This window comes from Phascolarctos cinereus, unplaced genomic scaffold (assembly GCF_003287225.1).
Source record: "Phascolarctos cinereus isolate Bilbo 61053 unplaced genomic scaffold, phaCin_HiC Scaffold_4;HRSCAF=312, whole genome shotgun sequence".
In the NCBI taxonomy this organism is placed as follows: Eukaryota; Metazoa; Chordata; class Mammalia; order Diprotodontia; family Phascolarctidae; genus Phascolarctos; species Phascolarctos cinereus.
The window spans coordinates 158,917,139-158,938,443 of NW_027555847.1; the positions used below are offsets into that span (position 1 = coordinate 158,917,139).

Below are 21,305 nucleotides of genomic sequence, written 5' to 3' on the forward strand. Positions count from 1 at the left end.
CTGTCCTATTTGCCAGTTCTCCACGGATATCCTCTCCTAAGACTACACAGGAGACACTTCCACTCTTGTCCCAATGACCCTACCCTCATTCCCCAGATTATTGCTTCTGTCTTCCCCAAACTATATGTAATCTAGATTTTGCCACACCTTCTCTGGTCTCTCTCCCCTGACCCCCTGCTCCTTGCTCATCTCCTCTGACTCTGCATGGTATCCCCCACTGGGGCCCTGCCCTAGATGCCTTGGCCCTGGAGCCCTTGGCTATACTCAATCATTGCCACTCCCATCCCATGCCCCTCCACCTCCCCACCCCTCCCACTTCTTGCTCTTATGATTCCTGACTCCAGACTCTCTTCCCCCAGACGGTGCGTAGTGTCCGCCGCAGACACTGCTACCCACCCACATGGCGTCGCTGGTTGTTCTACTTATGCCCGGGCAGCCTCATTGCCGGCAGTGCAGTTCTCCTCTATGCCTTTGTGGAGACGCGGGACAATTACTTCTACATCCACAGCATCTGGCACATGCTCATTGCAGGCAGCGTGGGCTTCCTGCTACCCCCAAGAGCCAAATCTGATGGCAAAGTGCCACCCTTGTCCAGGCCCCGGGGATGCGGTTACCAGCTCTGCATCAACGAGCAGGAGGAGCTGGGCTTGGTGGGTCCAGGGGGCACTTCCATCAACAGCATTTGTGCCAGCTGACACCTGTCCCCAGGCATAAAATCCTCCCTGGGGACATTGAATTCACCCTGGTACACACAGCCTGTCTCTGGGGACCTGGAGCCCTTCTTGAGAATATGGACCTCATCAACATGGGGACACAGTGCTCTCCTTTGGGACATGGAGTTTGTCCTTGGGACATAGAACTCACCTTGGGAGCACCCATTCCTCCCTGTGGATATGGAGCCTATAGACCCCAGAAATATTGACTTTTCCAACAACTGTGGCCATCTATTGCTTCCAGCAGGATTCCTCACCCAGTTGCACAGTGTGTCACCCTTTGTCTTTGAGTGGATATAAAATATGGATGGAGTGGAGGGAGACTTGAAGTGGGGTGGAGTGGGTTAAAACTCGGGTGGCTCCCCTGGAGCGGGCTGTGGTGTATTTCCAATGAAATATGTGCCAGCTCTTCCTTTAGCCATACTTTTTTTGGAGAAGCAGAGGTTGGGGGTCAGAAAACAGAATGTGGGTTAAGGATCAGAGGTCAGGTGGCATCTTCTTTGCTTCCCTGGTCCTGCTGAATATTCCTATGGCTAAAAAAGGCCACCCTGAATGCTAAGCATCACGTGAGGAAGACAAAACAAATGAAGCTCCTTCTTACCCCCATTATACTCGATAAACAGGTAACCATATGCGCTTCTGGATACTAGATCTCAGACAGGCATAATGGAGCTGGTGGGGACCAATGCAATGGGCACAGAAATGGTAGAATAGGGATAGGTGGGTGCCCTTAGTTAGGAAAAATTTACAAAATCCCAGAGGGTGTGGAGGTGGAGAGACATGGAACTTATAACTTAAACTCCAGGCCTTGGAATGAGGGAGAATACCTCTAGGATTTGAGAGAGAGGCAGGTTTTGGACAAGTAAGCTGATGCAGCAGGGTGTGGCGAATAGGTAGCTAGCCTCTGGGTCAGGAAGACCTGGGTTAGAGATATGCTTCTGGCACATAATGGTTGTGTGACTTTGGGCAAGTCACTTAATCTGTCAGTGGTCTCTGTCCATTTTCTAAGATTATTAGTTGTTAGAGTAAGTGCCCATCTACAGTGGTAGAGAGAATTTCTTCACTGAGATCTCCTTACACCAATGAAATCAGAGGTCCACTGCAAACAGCAAGGACTACACGTAACTAGTACATTATGCCTGAGACATGGTCAAGGCTGAAAACCTGAATAGGTTTAAGGAAGGTTTTGATAAACCCCTTGATGTCACATCCCTAATGGGGCAGTCAGAGGTATTTGGAGATGCTGCTTGTCTGGGAGGTGACATCAAGGAGAATGTCTGATTCCCAAGATTCCACCGTATTTCTCCAGAGACAAAATCCCAAATGGGGACCACAGGGTTGACCCAGGAGGGGATTGAATTGTGACTGCTATTTTTTGAGGACTCTTTGCTCAGCAGTGACCCTGTGCATCACATAAGAGCATATTCTTTCCAGGGGACTGGACTGCACATCTACCCACTGGCACAACCCTTGAGATTTTCATCTTTGGCATTAACTACCAGATTATCCTTTTCTTGTACAATCTAGGAAAATCTCACCTACCCTTATCCTCAAACGCCACTACAGGGAGTTACCACCAGGGGGCTCTTGGGTTCTAAAACAGCCCTTTTCCCTAGGATCATGGGAAGCAATCTTGTGTTACAGATGAAGTGACTTTCCCAAGGTCACCTGGGAAATAAGTGGCAGAGCCAAGATTTGAACCTTCTGCCTTCATAGCCAATATTCTTCATATTGAACCTAACTGCCTCCTCAAGATATGCACAAAACCCATCTGAATTTTTAAAAAGTCATTACTGCCAGAAAAAATAGGAATCACCATGATAAAATGAAAATGGGGGAAATGTAGGTGTAGAACGTCAAATTAGAGGATATCAAACCCCCAGATGCATGGTTCTTACTGATGGTTACATGTTTGGATTGCTCCGACCCATCCTTAGTCTAAATCTAGTTCTCATTGGATTTCCCCAGGGACCTCTCATGTCCCTTTTTTGGGATAGAAGGGTTATCCTTGCCTCCCCTTCTCTTCAGGAAGGAGGAACTTCCCCAGTGTCCCCAGGCCCCACCTGACTGATAGGTAGTAAGTTGAGGTGTCAATCATCCCTGGTTTGCATAGGAAGCTAGTGGACCTGATGAATATCACCAAATCTCAGAGTTTCAGAGTTGGAAAGTATCCGAGCAGCCATCTGCTCCAACTTGCCCAAGAATTCCCCAACAAGTCCAGCCTCACCTTTTGGGACTGCACAAATTGTTTATCTAAACTGTGATGGTTAAAGAGCTAGAGAGACATAATTTCTGGATAATTAATTAATCACAGCTAGTGAATAATTAATAAAAAGATGGTCATTTGGCTATCTCTGGTAAACTAAAGACCCCTCCTGGAGGGGTCTTGACACTTATATACCCTTGGAAGAATGGGTGCTCCTGACAGGGCACAAACAACTCTGAGTGGTTAACAAGGAGAGAATAAATATTATAATAAGAGGTGGACCTATTCTGATGAGGGACTGGGGGCCTGACTTTGATTATGTCACTCTTATATCTACCCAGGCTACCCCTAGCCTGGGCAATCTAGAAAAAGGGATCTACCTCCACCCAAACCTGTCTCAATAGAACACAATGGCCCCAAATTTACTAGACTAGAATATCTTTACCTTTTGATCAGATTGTGGATCTGAACAAGATTGTGAAGAATGTTAAATCCAGTGTCATTATCAGCCCTATTTTTCAGAGGCTGATTTGACTTAGTAGAGAATGAGGGAATAGGAAGGAAAAAATTCCTGGATCTCCCCAACAGTAATGGGTTATTAATATAAGATAGAAATAATCATTTCTCTCAAATCCAGATCTGACTTTTTGAAACTTTCATCCATTGCTTCTCATTCTGCTGCCTGTGGCCAAGCAGACCAAGTCTAATCACTTTTCCATGTCCTCTTGTGTCAGAGTGGAAGCTTAGCATGCCTCTTGGAAAGTCCCCTTAACTCCAAGGAATTTTCTGGAATATACTGATGTGTACTCCTCAGGCACATCTAGATCCAAGTGTGCACACAGACACATTCCAGACACTCAACTGCATGTTCGAAGACATATTCAGACACAGGTATAAACATGCCCCCATATAGAAGGCACACTTAGGGGTGTATGAACACGCGTAGATCTAGCCATAGGTGTATAGACATGTTGAGACTTATACACGTTCACATACTCCCTGGACACACTCAGACAGGTTCTTAGGGTCATACAGTGGTAAACCTGGAGTTTAAAGGACACTTAGACTAAGCCCTTCATTGTAAAGATAAAGAAACTGAGACCTAGGGAGACTGAGTGGCTTGCCCACATTACAAAGAGTCTAAGGTGACTGTAGGACAGATGATTAAATGTAAGGGCAGGTCCAGGGAACTGTATCTAGGCTCCTTCTTGTGAGTTTCAGCAGGGCACAGGGAAAATGTGGGGTCCCAAAATTTAAGTGTGAGCAAGCTGGTATCCAGGAAATGGGAAAAACTTTATTTTAAACTTTAACTCAGCCTCAACTCCAGTGACTTATTAGGCCCCAGGTCAGGATAGCTGCCACGCCCATGCCTTTTCGGCTTGCTGGTTCCCCATTTCAAGTCTCAATAGACCTTTTTTTTCTGCTTTAGTTCAGCTGAGGTGACATTGGGATTATTTTCAAAAGGGACTTTTACCAAAACCCTCCGAAACAAATAGAAGGGAGCAAAGGCTAGAAATAGGCACCTGAAAGAGTTTAAGATTTCATGGATTTCTTCTCCAAGGTCAAGTCACAGATGGCATTGACTGGTCTAGCTTAGAAATCATAGCTCTAGCTCCTTTTCCTCACCCCAATCCTGTCTGGGAAATCTCTCCCAAACACTCCCTTTTTAGTTTTTTGGAATTACCACCTCCCACTCTCTCTTGGCCTTCTTCCCAGCAAGGCAAGGACTGGAGTGAGAATTCCAGTCATATTCATCTGATCAGGAAGGTAGTAGGTTAATGGACCACCCCCAGATGGATGCTTTACACTGATGTCTCTAAGGATGTCTAAGTATATCAAGATCCTGGAATTATCCGAATGTAGGCAACCCTAAATATGAGCCACACTTCTCCCCCCAGCTCCCATGAGATTTCTTTGAAAGGAAAAAATATGAATAAGTATACAGTGAAAAATAACATCAATCATAGGCCAAACCAAGGGTTTTTATAAAGCCAGATTTGAGGGACAAAAGTACAACGCATATTTAGACCAATATGGTAGATGGCAGACATCTGTGATCACTCAATAATGCTTTTCTTTCTTCCCTGGAGGAGAAAGTGAGGCTGGTGACTTTGCACAGCTTTCCCTCATCTAAATCCAATTAACCTGCGTGTCATGGCATCACCTCCATGATGTCACGGTCCTCTTTGAGAACGAAGAACAAACAACAGCCCTGTCCATAGTAAAGAGACTTTTTTTTTTTAGAATTTGAATATATTAGAACTGAAGGATATATTTAGACATCATCTAGTTAAAACCTCTTATTCGGCAGGTGAGGGCACTGAGACCTAGATATGGGAAGTGACTTGCCTGAAGCCACAGAGCAAGGTAGAACAGAACCACCCCCACCTTCCTTTCTTCCTGTTTCTGCCCAAATCTGCCATCTGTCCCAAGCTCTCTCATCTAATCTGGGCCCCTGCATCCCACTGGCATAGGGAAGGGAAGAAAATAAGCATGCCATCTAATTATAGTACCTACTACATGCCAGGAACTGTGCCAAGCACTTTATAAATATCTCATTTAATCCTATGAGGTAGGTGCTCTTATCCCCATTTGTCTAAGGCTAGATTTGAACTCAAGTCTTCTTGACTCCAGGCTGAAGCTCTATGCACAGTGCCACGCTAGCTGCCTTCTGTGACGTCTCACAGGTATGTATTCCTTAACAGAACAGGCCAGCCAGTGCCACAAATGCTTCCCAGGTTCATGCCTAGGGATTTCAATATAGCCACCCACACATGGAGGAGAAGGAAGAGTTCCCTCACATTCTCTGGAGGTCAGACCTTGACAGCGGCCCCACGCATCTCGGACTTTCTGGGTTATAGCTTTCACAATCCATTCTGAGATCTGGAGTTACCCCCACTCCCCAGAAGAACTTGTGAGGCAGGGCATGACTACCTCCAGGCTAATGCCCACGTGAAGGGTAGCTGCTGACTGGGACACCTGTGGCCCTGACATGGTCAGCGTGGGTGGTCACTAGGAGCAGGGCCTCAGGGTTGGGAGCTCCTGTTTTAGGAGGGGTCTTCCTGCAGCTACGAGGGGCCCCATTGGACCCAAGCTGAATCTGCAGCAGGGGCTGAGTGATAGCATTGGGCAGGGGCTGTTGAAGAGCCAGGTAGCTGAGCAGGGTCTTAGCTATGGCCAGGGGTGCAGAGGACCCTCCGGAAGCCGCCAGTGCTAGCACATCATCCTCAGGACCGCAGCACAGCAGGGCAGGGCAGGCCCAGCTGGCAATTTGGGAACCTCCCACGAAGTCACTCAGGAGGATACCTGTAGAGGGTGATAGCCACCCAGAGCCAAAGGTGCTGTTGAGGGAGGAGGCAAGGAGGAGCACAGAGCCCTCACTGTCCATGGCTGCCAGGATGCTGCCTACAGGGGCTGCAGGAGTGACCCTGGAGTATGCATCCTGGGCAGCTGCCAGGAACCCGGGGCAGGGGTCGGAGGTCAGCCCCCCTGCCTTCAGGGGATTCCTCAGTACCTTTAGCAGTAGCTCACCAGCTGTGGGACTTGGGGTGGTAAACAGCAGGCCTTGGGGCAATGCAAGCCGCAGGGCTGGCTCCAGAGTGGGCATGATGCCCTGCAGGGGCTCTTCTAGGAACAAGTCGTCTGCCAGGGGGTGAAGCAGAGCACTCAGAAACTGATCATCGGTCTCAGGGGCCTGGGCAGCCCTCCGGAGTACAGCAGCCAGGCCCAGGTTGGTTACATGGGTGCCCTGGCCCAGCACAGTCCCATTGGGGTGGCACAGTAGTGGGCAGAGGCCTGTGGCCTGGCCGGCTGCATCCCGTTCAGCCAGTGCCTCTGCCAGGGCTTGGTCTATGGAGAATCCCTCTTGGGCCAGGGCAATGGTAGCAGCCAGCAGCTGGGACCAGGGCAGATGGCCTAGGTTTCGATGCAGAAGGTGGAGGGCAGGCAGAGCCCCCGGCATCCCCAGGCCAGGGGCTAGATCCTGGGCTGGAGCTGGCATCAGGGCCATTGTTTGATTGGACGAACTATTATGGAAGAGGGCCCAGAACACAGCACCTGGGAAGCAAGGGAGAAGATTTGTGCCTGTCCTGGGGGCTGGAAAGATGGGGTAGAAGATTTCAAGTCTCTTTGACACAAACTGACTTGGGGGTAGGTTGTATCTACCTAGTGGAAGAGGGAGGCTTGGGTTGGGGGGGAAGGTCACACTGACCCAGTGCATCCTAATTGGTGGGGGAGGAGACTGAGGTGGTCCAGACATATCACAACACAGTCTGGAGGGGGAGGAGGGTCACACTAAGCCAGTGCATCCTAATTGGGGAGGGGTCAAACTGACATGGTCCAGAGAGATGACAGTAACACAATCTGGAGGGGTTGGTCAGAGGGTCAAACTGACTTCATCTTGATGTAATGAGAGTAATGCTGCCTTGGTCCAGGGGCATGGAAGGGGCCACACTGATCTAGACAGCAGACCTCGGTTTGAGTCCTGGCTACTCACTTCCTACTTGTGTGAGCAAGGACAAATCGCTTCACCTCTTTTGGCCCTGGTTTTTTCATCTATAAAATGGCAGGGGTGATCCTAAGGTGTCTTCCAGTCCTGACAAGTCTGTGATTGCAATCTTGGGCATATGGAGAAGTGGTGTTTGAGTTAACTTGGAAGCAGAGGAGTTGGGGGCTCAGGCTGACCTGATTTAGGAGAGGTGATCAAGGGGTAACATTCACTGTGTCTATGGGAAGTGGGGGTTTTGTGTCCTAGAATCACAGAGTTGGAAGGAATTTCAGAGGTCATGTAGGATCATAGGTTCTAGAGCTAGAAGGGGCCTCAGAGACTATGCAGTCCAGGCCCCTTATTTGACAAATGGGGATACTGAAGCCTGGAGACATTAAGTGACTTGTTTAGGGTCACACAGTTACTTGATGTCAGAAGTGGGATTTCAACCCAGGTCTTCTTGACCTCAAGTCCAGCTTTCTCTCCCTTGTTCCATATCGCCTCTCAAATCTACTTATTCCTTACCTGAAACAATTCCCCAATATAAAATCTCTTGATCACTTTTGCTTAAATACTTCTGGGAAATAGGGGTGGGTCACACTGACATCATCCTGAAGAATTAGGGGTATGTTCTGATCTAGAAGATGTGGAGAATGGAGGGGGACGTAGGGTGTCATTGTGTCAGTTCTGAGAGATTTGGAAGCCATACTAACCTAATCCTGTTTCATGGGGATGCACTAATGCCAGGCAGAGGGCAGTACCCACACCTGCATCCACCACATTCCCTCCAGCCAGCAGCAGATCTCTCCCTAGGATGGAACATGTGTCTGGGACAGGGAAGGAAGACAGGTTAATGGGGGACCAGAGAGTATTTCATCCACACCCACACCTATGCCCCTGCTTTTCTTCCCATCTCTCCTCTCTTCTCTCCTCCCATCCCACTGACCTGACTCACTGATGACCACTCCATGAGGATATATTCCAGGACTGTGGTGATGTCCAGATGTGTGATGATCAAGGCTCTGGATCTTAGGAGCTGCCATTTCCTGGTCCTGGTTGGAAGCCCCCCTAGGCCGAAGCTGTCTGGCAGCTAAGTAGAAACTTAGTCCAAGCAGCAGGAGGGCTGAGAGTATCCCCGCCCAGGCCTTAGTCCTGCTTTGCCAGTTTTGTGCAGGATTTCTGTGGATACAAAGAGTGGGTAGGTGGAGAACCTGTCAAGGAAGCTAAGCTTGTTAGGCAAGTTCTTTCTGGGGAAAATCTTACTAAGTGAGTGATTGTAGTTGGAGAGGAATACTAATTTGGAGTAAGAGGTCTGGGATCCCTGTGACCAAGTTTGCTGCCTCAGTGGCCAGTAGTGGACTCCTGAGGGCGGCAGTCTAGGGTTGCAGATATGCTTCGAATCTCACACCTTTGGACTAAACCTCATTGGAGCAAAACTTCACACATATGTTCCTTTTTGCCTCAATTTCCTCACCTGCAAAATGGGCATAACAATAATCCTTGCTCTGCCTACCTAGCAGAGTCATTGTCAAGAAAGTACTTAGTAAACTTAAAAGCTGTATAGAAATGCGTTGTTATTATTATTATTCAAGTGGTTGCTAGGTAAGCTCAGGTCCATACAGGTGAGCAGTAGTCATAAGACCAGGCTCAGAGGAAAGGGAACTTCAGGAGACCAACTGGACTACTGACCCTGTAAAAAATAGGATAATGCAGGGACATCCCTCCCAGGGACTTTCACTTGCTTTCTTTTCACCTCTTAGCACACAGAGTAGGTACAGGGAAAGATCAACCTCCCCTTAGGACTCACTGACCTCTGCCCCTGGGCCTCGTGCTCCCCTCAACTCACACTTGTAGAGCCCTTTGGTGACCTGAGTCTAGAAATAGCACGGTCTTCATTTCATCCTCCTCCTCTTCCTCTTCCTGAGATCCAGACTCCGTTTCATCCTCCTCCTCCTCCTCTTCTTCAGATTCAGACTCCTGGAGAAGTAGCTTCTGATACTTCACAGATCCCAGACAACCAGCCTGAGAGTCGACCCTGGTCTGCTCCATTTCTCAGAAAACTCACCTGCGGGTGAGTGAGCCACCTAAGCCAAAGGCTGCAGAAGAAGAACAGGGCTCTGTGGGCACTATGAATGTGGGGATAGTTCCTGTGTCAATGCTGGGAAGGTCAGGACAGAGGAAGGGGTGGAGTTAGGGTTCCCACACCTGTTCAAACTTGACCTGTGAGAAGGAGCAGGTCTATCTGGTGGAATCAGGATTTCTGGTGCCAGACTCTAGAGGGTGGGTGAGCAAGGTCTGAGGTGTCTCTGGGTGAGAGACAGGATCTTTGCTGCAGAGGGAACTAGAGCCCTGCTTACCCTGCTTCCCATGTTGAGAGGGTTAGAAGCTTCTACCTGCCCCATCTCTTCACTGATTCTTCATGAGTCTTTTGGTCCCTTACGCACTCTAGTGGCGATGGCTAGTATTGCTCAAGCTCCCTCCTGGAGCAGGGAACTGGGAGTTCAGAGTTTCCTTGGTTATACCCTTTTGGGAGTCCATGGCCTGTCCCCTTCATTACCAAGCTTGTGAATGAGGGAAAAGGAGGAGGAGGTGAGAGGACAGGTGTGCATGTCTCCCTGATACAATGCATTTTTCCTGAGGGCAGAGAATGTTTCATTTTTGTCAGTGAGGAGATGGAGTGATAAAGTGAAGGAATAGTGATCAGGAATAATAACAGCATTTCCGTCAGAGGGTTGTTGTGAACCTTAAAAAGCGCTGTTTTAAAAGCAAAGCGCAAGCTATTATTTGTATCCTCAGTGCCCAGCACATAGTAGGAGCTTAAGAAATTTTTTTTTTGCCAGAACTTGCATCCTGACTATTGTTTCAGGAAATATTCTCTCTGTAGTTTTAGGACATATTGGTGATAATAGGATCTATATGGTATGAAACATTGCAAGAATTTCTGATATCTTCAATTCCTGTAATTCTTGGGATAAGCTACATTACATGAAGCCTTGTACAAGGGGCAGGTAGGTGGCTGGATAGAGCACCAGGCCTGGAGTCAGGAAGACTTGAATTCAAATCCAGCCTCAGACACTTACTAGCTGCGTGACCCTGGGCAAATCACTTAACCCTGTTTGCCTCAGTTTCCTCATCTGTAAAATGAACTGGAGAAAGAATCAAATCTGGCCTCAGACACTTACTAGCTATGAGTCCCTGGGTAAGTCACTTAACTCTTCCTCAGTTTCCTCATCTGTAAAATGAGCTAGAGAAGGAAATGTAAAACCACTCCATTGTCTTTGACAGGAAAATCCCAAATGGGTTCATGAAGAGTCAGACACAACTGAAAAGACAGAACAACAAATTCCTTGTATATCTGGTGAATTTAGGAGCATCATCTGAGGTGTTTTGGAAGTACATACCATCATTTTGTGATTTGAGGACACATAATACACATAAACGTTGTATTTCTTGTGAGACATATCTTCCCTCCCCCACAACATTCTATGATTTATGTAACAGATGGGGGAAGAGATGAACTCCAAAAGTCCTTCTCAAAAGTCTGTGATAACCCTTGCCTTCCCAAACTACGGTAGAATTGTCTCTGTCTCTTTTTTACTCACGCAGAATCCTAGACCTGTGCTCTGTTCAGATAATTTCCCTCTGCTCAGTTTCAGGTCCTATAACTAATAGTATATCTGCTAGAAAGAAGTCTTTCTAGGTTCCTTGGAGAAAAATTAGTCCCTGGGGAAGGCAAGGAGGCAATAAGGCTCCTCAGAGAGGCAGTGGGCTACAATGTTAGCAACCACTAGCTAGATATGGAGTTGGAGAATGATGATGATGCTAGTATTTACCCAGCACTTTCAGCTTGATATACAGAAATTATCTCATTTGGTCCTTGAAACAACCCTGGGAGGTAGGTGCTATTATTACCCCCAATTTACAGATGAGGAAACTGAAGCAGAGAATGATAAGGTGTCTTTCCCTGGGTCGCATAGCTAGCATGAGGGTTCATATTACCTGTTACTTACTACGTCTGCGAACTTAGGCAAATCACTTAACTTCTCAAGGGTCTCATTTTCCCCATCTGTAAAATAAGGGGATTGGACTAAATAAATGACTTCTAAGGCCATTCTTGCTCTAAATCTATAATCCTAGGAAACCAAGTTAAAATCCTTTTTTTTGGTTATTATTTCTTCTAGTTCTTCATCTTAACCTTATGCTTTTCTAGAAGTATTTAGCCAAGTCTTTGGGTGTCAAAAGCTTGAATAAGACAGTGGCATGGAGGGTTAACTTCTCACAGACCTGTGAGGGAAGACCACAGGCCTGAGAGGGAAGAGAGAGGCAAAGTCTGGGCCCTGCCTTTGAACCAAAAAAAAAAAAGTACACGAATTTGAAGCTGCTTTTTTTAGACCTACTGGTCTTTGAATCTTCTTCCTAAATAAAGTGGAGTTCTTCAGTAATCATTGAAAATGGTCTCTTTATCTGGATCCTGAGGGTGAGAACAACTTCTGGGAAAATCCAGTCCAGTGTGGTCCAATACAGTCTAATCCAATTTAATCCAGGTCAAAGCAACAAGCCTTTATTAAGTGTCCATGACTGTGTTAGGCAGAAGGGGCACAAAAAAGGGAAAAAAATTAAAAAATAAAAAAATCCTTGTCCTCAAAGCTCATTCCAGGGCAGGGATGAGAGATACTGAAAAGCCTTTTTGACCATTCTGGGGAACAGGTTGATGGGTTAAATGAGATGGAAGGAAAAAGAAAAGCAATGACTAAAATGCAGAGCACATTTGATAATATTAAGAGAGTTTTCTTCTTATTTTGCTCTGAATGCTGCATGCCTTTTGTTAATGCTGATGGTCCTACTTAATAATCAAAGTTTAAAAATGTCTAGGAGTAGATAAAGCATTTATTATGATCTTGCTGTATGCTAGGTGCTGTACTGGGAATACAAATACAAGATAATAGAGAGGCCATAAAGAGTAGTTGAAAAGGGATAGGGTTGAGGGGTACTTGCTGGTCTGGAGGTGGGTGGGAAGTGCTGGGAAGGTGTGATGCTTGGCTGTGTGAGGGGAAGAGGGTAGATACTTATTAGCTCTGTGACCCTGGGTAAGTTACTTAACCTCTGTCTGCCTCAGTTTTCTCATCTGTAAAATGGAGATAATAGCACCTATCTCATAGGGTATTAGATGATATTTATTAAGATAAATTATATGATATTTATAAAGTGCTTCTGGCACATTGTAGGTAATAAGCATTAATAAATACTTATTTCCTTCCTTCCAAGGTCCTGGTGGAGGGAGATGGAGCTGATAGCTGAGAGACAGCTAGAATGATTTGGAGATGGCCAGGATAGGGACTGGACCTGTGATTGATTTCATTGGCATAGTGGAAATTCCTTCTATAAATGCAGGCTGGCATCTTCTCTACAACTTTGAGGGCTGCTTACAGCACTGAAACATTAAGTGTCTGGCACAGCCAATATTTGTAAGGAGCAGGACTGGCACCCAGGTCATCCTGGTTTTGAGGCCAGCTCTCTACACATCACACTATATTGATTCCTTTAAGAGTTTGAATGAAAGACAGTTTTTTAAAAAGATGTAGTCTGGGTTAAGTGACTTGCCCAGGGTTACATGGCTAGTAAGTATCAAGTGTTTAAGGCCAGATTTGAACTCAGGTCTTCTTGACTCGAGGGCAGGTGATCTGTATACTTTGTCACTTAGCTTCCCCGAAGTGGTTTTTTTTTTCTTTTCCTATAATGGTTTTGCAGCAGGATGTTAATGGATAGGCATTGGACTTGGAGTCAGGAAGTCCTGGGTTCAAATCCAACCTTAGATACTAGCTGGGTGAACCTGGGCAAATCACTTAACCTCTTTGTACCTTAGTTTCCTCTTCTGTAAAATGAGAGTTTGGACTCAATGGCTTCTAAGATCCCGTTCAGCTCTAAATCTGTGGTCTTGTGATGCTATCATTAAATGCCAATCCCTGTGGTAGTTATGCAGGTTCATCGTTGCTCTTAGAGAGCTTCAGCCTGCTGCCACCTGGTGGCCTATCTTAGGTATTGTTCTGAGACAACACTCAAATTTTAGGCATTAACATTTAAAGCTACAAGAAAGCGGGTTTTGAAATCAGCTTGCTCAGCTTCTCATTTTACAGGTACAGGTTTCCCCGGTCCTTGTTCTGGGTTTGTTTTTCCTTATCAAAATGGCCCTCTGTTGTGGAATGGGGTCTCAGGATAAGGTGTGAAATTCTTCAAAATTGGCTCTTTCACAAGGCTTAAATCCCCCTCGTTTTGAACTCTAATCCAACTGATGCTGAGGTCTTTATTCTATCATTGAGATGTTTTCTTGATAAGGTAAGACCCTTGCTGATGACTCATGGTTGGAAATTGGTGATTCAGGGGTTCACAGACCAGACAGAGTTCCTCTGCTGCCATCCTTGGGTTCCACTTTCCACCTCTCCTAGGGGACCGATCACATACTGTAGATCTCTCTCCAGGGACACAGTTCAAGGCTGTGAATCACTCCCTTCTTCTCTGTCCACCATGTTCTCACTTGTCTAGTCTCCCGATTTTGGAATCCTTGGGTTGCCTTTTAAAAGTTGAACCAACAAAAACAAACAAACAAAAAGTTGAACCAAGGGTATAGCTCAGGTGAATGAATTAGTTGTAATCATTAATCATCCTCAATCTGTATTAACATGAGAACACAGAAAATTCACACCTTACCAAAATGACCAAAGACCTCTTAGTGGGTTAGCAGATCAAAGGTACAAGGGAAATTTATTCCTTATCAAGGAATTGGCTTGGTCTACTGGTGTACTTGGTCTATTGAATTCCACACCTTGTTCTGGAGATCTCATCAGTACCAGAACCAAGAGTTTATTAAGCACGCACCATGTGCTAGACATTGTGCTCTGCCTTGGACTGCAGATCCAAGGGATGAAACAATCCTTATTCTCAAGAAGCTTACATTCTATTGAGAGAGACAATGGGGCAACAAGAACCCAGGATGGTTCCTGGACATTCTCACCATATGTAGATGAGGAACCTGAAGCCAAGATAAGGGAAATGACTTACTTAAAGTCACATGGCTAATTGGAGGTAGAACCTGGATGAGAACACAGGTCTTCTGACTCTTGGGGGAGTTCCTTTCCACTACATAAAAAGTTTTTTAATTGATTCTTTTTTTAAAAATATAAATGCCCTTTCTCACTAATTCTCATCCCCTTGTAACAAATAATTAATTTCAAGCAAAACAAATCAACGCGTTGGAAATATCTAAAAATGAGATAACGCATGTTTGCAAACCTCAAAGTGCTGTATAAATGCAGGTTATCATGACTGTTATTTTTGTCCATTCTACCCCTCTAGTCCACCACCTTTCTCTGGAGAGGCAAGAGGCTTGCTTCATTATCAGTGTGTTAGGAGAAAAGGATGAGAATAAGTATTTACATAGGACCCATTATGTGCCAGGCACTGCACAAAGTGCATTACAGATATTATCTCATTTGATCTGCACAATAATTCTGTGATGTAGGCACTGTTATTATCTGCGTTTTATGGCTAAGGAAATTGAGGCAAACAGGGTTAAGTGACTTTCCCAAGGTCACATAGCTGGTAAGTGTCTGAGGCCAAATTTGAACTCAATTCTTCCTGACTCCAAGCCCAACATTCGATCCACTATGCCACCTAGATGCCCCGATGAATGTTAAATTTATGATTTTCTTTCCATAATTTTCCCATTTACGAATGAAATAATAGCATTTGTTGAGTACCTACTGCTGTTCCCAATACCTCGTAACCGCATGTGGGGTTTTCTTGGCATAGATACTGGAGTGGTTTGCCATTTCCTTCTCCAGCTCATTTTACAGATAAGGCAACTGAGGTAAATGGGGTTAAGTGACTTGCCCAGGGTCATACAGCTAGTACGTGTCTGAGGCTAGATTTGAACTCAGGAAGATGAGTCTTCTGGACTCTAGGCCTGGCACTTTAACCACTGCACTACCTAGCTGCCCCTGCACCTCCTGTATATAAGGCATTGCCCTAAGTGTAGAGATACAAAATAAGGCTGACACAGAAGCTTAACATCTGGAATCATAATACCCTACAGGTGGAGAGGACCTCAGAGGTCAGCTAGTCTAACCCTTGTCCGAATCATAATCCTTTCTACATAATTCCTGAAAAATCCAGCCCTTCCCTGAACACCACCAGAGAACCTGCTTTGGGGAAGGGAGAGGGAGAAGCCCATTCAGATTTCGGACAGTTTCAGTTCTACTGAATTGTAACCTGCCTTCTTAAAAACTTCTAATTTTGCACTGTAGGCTTAAAATGATTCCGATCCTTTTTTTCACAAGATGGCCCTTCAAATTCCTCTTAAGTCTTTCTTTTTTCTTTTTTCAAAAATTTTTAGGCAATTGGGGTTAAGTGACTTGCCCAGGGTCACACACAACTAGTGTCAAGTGTTTGGGCTGAGGCCAGATTTGAACTCAGGTGTTCCTGACTTCAGGGCTGGTGCTCTATCCACTGCGAAATCTAGGTACCCCCCTCTTAAGTCTTTTCTACAATATATATTCCCAGCTCCTTTAATTGAGCCCTGTGTATTATGGTTTTGAGTCCCTTAGGAACCTGGTCATCTTCCTTTGGATTCATCCCCATTGGTTACCTTCCTCCCTAAAAGGTGGCATTCATCTGGACAGGGTATCATTAGATCATAGCTCTTGAGCTGTAAGGAACCTCAGAGACCATTCTGTCTAGTCCCTTCATTTTATAGATAAAGAAGTTGAGGTCCAGCAAAGTTAAATGATTTTGAACAGGTAGTAAGTGTCAGAGGCAGGATCTGAACCCAGACCCTCTGCCTTCAAAGCCCCTGCTGCTTCCATTATATCCTATTACCTTCCTAAAGTACTTCAGATTTGGTTGGAGGTGGGGGTGGGGAAATTTGTGGTGGTGGTGGGGAATGGGAAAATAATAGGACCATTGCCTCCTTTTCCTTAGGCACTATACTTCTATTAACACAGCCTAAATTTGCATTAGTTCTTTTTGGCTGCCACATAACACTTGGCCCATATTGAATTTATGAGTCATCTAAACCCTCATAACTAGCTGTTTAGCCTCATCTATTTCATTTTCAAAAGTTAAAATGTTTTAAAACTATAATCTTAATGATCCAGAAAGATAGATAAGCAAATAAACCTAAAAAAAGAAGGTCTGCTCCCTCATTTCACACTTATGCAGTAGCTTTTTTTTCAGTCCAGATATAGAACTTTATATTAATTACTATTACACTAAAAAATTTTACCTTGTTAAATTTGGCAAACAGTTCCAGCCCATCAAGATCATTTGGGGGTCTTGATTTTGTCATCTGACATATTTGTATCATTTACAAATTTGATAAACACATTTCTACCTTAATTAAGAAATATTATTGGTGACAACGTTGAACAGAGCGGGACCAACAGTAAAGCCCTTTAGCATACCACTGGAGACCTCCCTCTCTAGACTTGTTGGAGAGATAACTTTTTATCTCCTATATGATGAAAGCTTGCTCTTGAATATGCCACTGTAGTGTGATAAAGGCAATGTACATAGTAGATAATGAGTTGGTCTTGGAAGCAGGGAGACAGATTCAAACCCTGTGTCTCATAATTACTTGTAAAATTGTTGTTGATTAGAGAAATGCAAATTCAAACAACCTTGAGATATTATTTTACACTTATTAGATTGCATAAAATGATTGAAGGGGAAAAGGACAAATGTTGGAGGGGTCGTAGAAAAATTGGGGCACTAATTCATTGTTGGTGGAATTGTGAACTGATCCCATCATTTTGAAGAGCAATCTGGAATTATGTCCAAAGAGTTATTAAACTGCCTATACCCTTTCACTCAGCAAAACCATTACTAGATCTGTTTCCAAGATGATTAGGGGAAAAAGGAAAAGAACCTATATGTTCTAAAATGTTTATAGCAGCTTTTTTTTTTGTAGCAAAGAACTGGAAATTGCAGGGATGACCATCAATTGGGGAATGGCTGAACAAGTTGTGGTATATAATTTTGATGGAATACTACTGTACTGTAAGAAATGATGAACTAGAAAAACATGGAAAGACTTGCACAAAATAACGAAGAGAGAAATGAGCAGAACGAAGAGAATACTGTATATAGTAATAGCAATATTGTTTTAAGAATGACTTTGAGCAAATAAGTAATTTTGACTATGATAAATGCCCAAATTAACTATAAAGGACATATGAAGAAGGGTGCTGTCTGCATCCAGAGTGGTTTGCCATTTTCTTCTCTAGCTCATTTTACAGATGAGAAAACTAAGGTAAACAGGGTTAAGTGACTTGCCTACAACCACACAGCTAATAAGTGTCTGAGGACAGATTTGAACTCAGAAAGATGAGTCTTCCTGACTCCAGGCCTGGCATTCTATCCACTGAGCCACCTTGCTGCCCCAATTTTAACCCTAGGCAATATATCAGATTGTACCCCATCTTGGGGAGGAAGGTGGAGAGGGAGAGGAAGAAAAATTTAAAACTCGAAAGCTTATGGAAGTGATTGTTGATAATTCAAAATAAATTAATTAAAAAAAAACACCTTAGGCAAGTCATTTAACCTCTATGTGTATCCTGCTACTCTTTAGGACTTTTACTAAGACAAAGATGGGTTGAGATCTTCAATCTTGGCCTCAATTTCCCACATATCTGTCTAAACCAAAGGAATCATCTTCTCCCCAACATCATCTCTCACTCCTCCCTTGCTTATTTCTGCTAAAGCCTTGAATCTATTGCCTCGTGCTAGTTTCCTCAAGTTACTAGGGCAGTAAAACTCTCTCTCACCTTCCAATCCTTAGCCCAAAGCAACCATTAATTATCTGCTTCTTGAGAATGAGCAGGAAGACTTCAAGTGAGGTGTTTCTTACCACTCCACCTCCTGACCCCAAACATACACTTAAGATTTTGCTGTTTCCCCTTGAGGTTGGATTTAAAGAATGCCAAGGAATAGGCCAAAGGACTCCTGGGCCTTTATCTCAGCAGCTTTTTCAGCAAGGGATGTAAAAGCAGGGTACAGCAGAAAAGCAACATATTATAGAGGAATAGTCAGCAGAGACCTAGCTTCAAATCCTGATCCTAAGGCATGCTACTTATGTGGCCATTTGGAAAAATAAACTTAAATTCCTGCAGGATGTGTATATACATACATACATACACACACACACACACACACACACACACACACACACACACACACACACATATATATATATGGGTCTGGGTATATGTTGTTCATATAGGTGATGTGTGTCTATATGACTTTGATTTGCAGGGAGAGGAATAGGTATTTCTAGACTCTATTGTTATTACCAAGTCACAAAGAGCTGCCTCAGTACCCCTTAGTAAGGAGTCTTCCCTCTTGTCTTCTTTCTGTTGATTATCTCCTATTTATCCTGTATAAATCTTGTTTGGACATTACCGTTTGTAGCTGTGTGGCTCAGTGGATAGAGCACTGAGCCTGGAGTCAGGAAGACCTGAGTTCAAAAATCCAACATGTACTAGCTGTGTGACCCTGGGCAAGTGACTTAACCTCTATTTTCCTTAATCTACTGGAGAAAGAAATGGAAAGCCACTCCAGTATCCTTGCCAAGAAAACTCCATGGCTCTTTGGTCCTGGCGGCCGGCAGAAGATGACAAAGGGGACATCTTTGTTTGGTAAGTGCTAGAATAAGACACACACTTTGTATCGTCATTGTGGCTCTAAGGCATGCCATCTTCAGAAGTCAACATGTGGTAAATGTGGGTATCGTGCTAAACACAAAAGAAAGTATAATTGGAGCATAAAGGCTAAGTGACATAACGCCCCTGGTACAGGTCAAATGAGGCACCTAAAAATTGTCTATCTCCAATTCAGGAATGGATTCTGTGAAGAAACAACACCTAAATCCAAGAGAGCAGCTGTTATAGTACCTAGTTCATCCTGATGATTCAACTGTTACAATAAATGTTTTGAATCAAAACAAAACAAAACAATAAAAGAAAAAGAAAACTCCATGCACAGTATGATTCATGGGGTCATGAAAAGTTGGACATGACTGAATGATTGGACAACAAACCTGTAAGAAGTCAAGTGAAGCATGACATCTATGGCTGCAACTATGTTTTAATTTTCATTCACTGAGTCCTTGGCAACTTGTAGCATGATCAGCATTCAACCCAACTTGGTGTAGTGGAAAAAACCTGGCTTCTTGTTCTAGGTCTCCAAATAGCTTTCTACATAGCACTGAACAAGTCACTTGTCTAAGATCTCTCTGGCCTTTGATTCCCTCATCCATAAAAGGAAGTGACTCTTGTAGAAATTGTTAAGTTTCTGTTTAGCTCTAATATTTTATTCTATTGCGATGAAGGCTTAGTGCACGTGTAGATTTCTTGGGATGGTGTCTCTCCCCACAGAGAGGCTGGGAACCTACTTCTGGGAGAGTATGGATGATGTCCAAAGGAAGTTCTTTGAAGAGACATTGGAGTATGCATAGGCATTCTTTAACTGGTAGGCTGACTTGTGGTGTACAGGAGGCTCTTTGATGGTGGAGACATTCAAAATGACCCATCAGCATTTGCTTAGGCCCCTTTGGGCCCTTTTCTCTGCTCTATTTGGCAACTCTGTCTCATGACATATGGTGAGAGACCCTGCAATAGGGGGAGAGGCCTTGTGGTTCGCTCTCCTCTGGAACCATGTGGTCTGAGAAACAGGTCTCTGTCCTTAGCCTCTACATTTTTTTTTGTTCTAGGTGAAGAAGGTAGAGCCACCATGACCTTGTGGGTTTCAAATTCTAGAGTATGAGTTTGTAGACAGTACAATAGCAATGCTCGTAGGAGCAAGGAGTGATTTCTGAGAATGACAATTTAGACACAAGCCAGCAGAAGTTGAGATAAGGGTGCATGAAGTAGTCATGCTGCAAATTGATATGAACTTGGAGGGAACAATGCTACGTAGGAATTGAGTTAAGTTTTGAGCATCCTTTCTTCAAAGACCAAGATGGTGTAGAGGAATTGCCATTCCCAAGATATTGGAGGTAGGGATAACAGAATGCTCAAACTTTGTTCTTGCTGTATCTTTGAAGTAAATATCTCTTTGTAAAAGCTAATTGGTATTAAGTGGTTAAATGGAACCAAGGCATTAGTCATTGGCTACTAACAAAGTGTGTGTGTGTGTGTGTGTGTGTACAATTGATAGGAGCTCAAGGTGATGACAATAGAGAATAATAAACACATATCCCCTCAGGGTGGTCCTCTAGAACCTTGAGGAGCAAAAGTAGCTTGTCTGGCTTTGGAAGAGTGAGCCAGAGCACACCCACACTTCACTATGATGATCTTGGAAAGTGGTTCCCAATCTTTTGGGGTGTGAGAACCCTTTTTTAATATTAAAAAAATTTTTTTAGTGTTGTTACTCCTTCCCTCCATCTCCATGATAGTAGTTGCCTTATTAGTATTCATGAACTGGGAAAATAAAGGTTGAGAAAAAGTTAGTATGGATTCAGCAACAATTTTAAATGAATTTATATTTTATTAATTAAGATGTATTTATATACACCTAAAGTGATAATGCGAAGCATATTTATTCAATTCACAGAAGGGCTGTTTATTATATTGAGTCACACTGAATAGTTTGTTGGCGCTAAATAAAGATCTAAATGGTGATGCTTGATATGCATGTGGCTATGTCACCTTCCCCCTCATCCCAGGGGCATTCAGCCTATAAGTTGGGAACCACTGAACTAATGCTTCATGATCCATTATCACAAGAGCCTACTGGGGCCATTTGACTGCCTCTGGGTGATATTTTAATTTTCTCCAGTGGGGCTGTACCTCTTGAAATGACCTCTCTCTTTTCAAAAGGTAAGTCTGTAGGAATTACCCTTGGGAAGAGG

General features: G+C 44.2%; 2 protein-coding genes and 1 pseudogene across 2 annotated transcripts in view; 2 read left to right on the plus strand and 1 right to left on the minus strand.

The window, feature by feature from the left end:
• TMEM8B (transmembrane protein 8B) overlaps positions 1-1,680 on the plus strand; it is a 71,176-nt gene extending 69,496 nt beyond the window's left edge. Inside the window, exon 13 of the mRNA XM_020977117.2 lies at positions 360-1,680. Within this exon, the coding sequence (XP_020832776.1) occupies positions 360-695 (336 nt within the window). The 3' untranslated portion in view covers positions 696-1,680. The remainder of the gene's footprint in view (positions 1-359) is intronic.
• Positions 1,681-4,880: 3,200 nt separating this feature from the next.
• On the minus strand, positions 4,881-9,704 carry GGT6 (gamma-glutamyltransferase 6). The gene is made up of 4 exons (XM_020977086.2): positions 9,252-9,704; positions 8,352-8,584; positions 8,119-8,232; positions 4,881-6,975 (listed from the first exon to the last, which is right to left on the minus strand). The coding sequence occupies exons 1-4, from the start codon at positions 9,452-9,454 to the stop codon at positions 5,861-5,863; spliced, it is 1,665 nt and encodes a 554-aa protein (XP_020832745.1). The 5' UTR covers positions 9,455-9,704; the 3' UTR covers positions 4,881-5,860.
• A 9,363-nt stretch (positions 9,705-19,067) lies between these two features.
• On the plus strand, positions 19,068-19,361 carry LOC110201426 (large ribosomal subunit protein eL37-like; annotated as a pseudogene).
• The last annotated feature ends 1,944 nt before the right edge of the window (positions 19,362-21,305 follow it).

Excerpts from the sequence above, each read along its gene's own strand:
- GGT6 (XM_020977086.2), bottom strand. The coding sequence starts at position 9,454 with ATGGAGCAGACCAGGGTCGACTCTCAGGCTGGTTGTCTGGGATCTGTG. Across the intron at positions 8,233-8,351 it reads AGTGGTCATCAGTGAGTCAG|ACACATGTTCCATCCTAGGG; the intron begins GTCAGTGGGATG and ends TCCCTGTCCCAG. Across the intron at positions 6,976-8,118 it reads TCCCCATGAAACAGGATTAG|GTGCTGTGTTCTGGGCCCTC; the intron begins GTTAGTATGGCT and ends CTTGCTTCCCAG.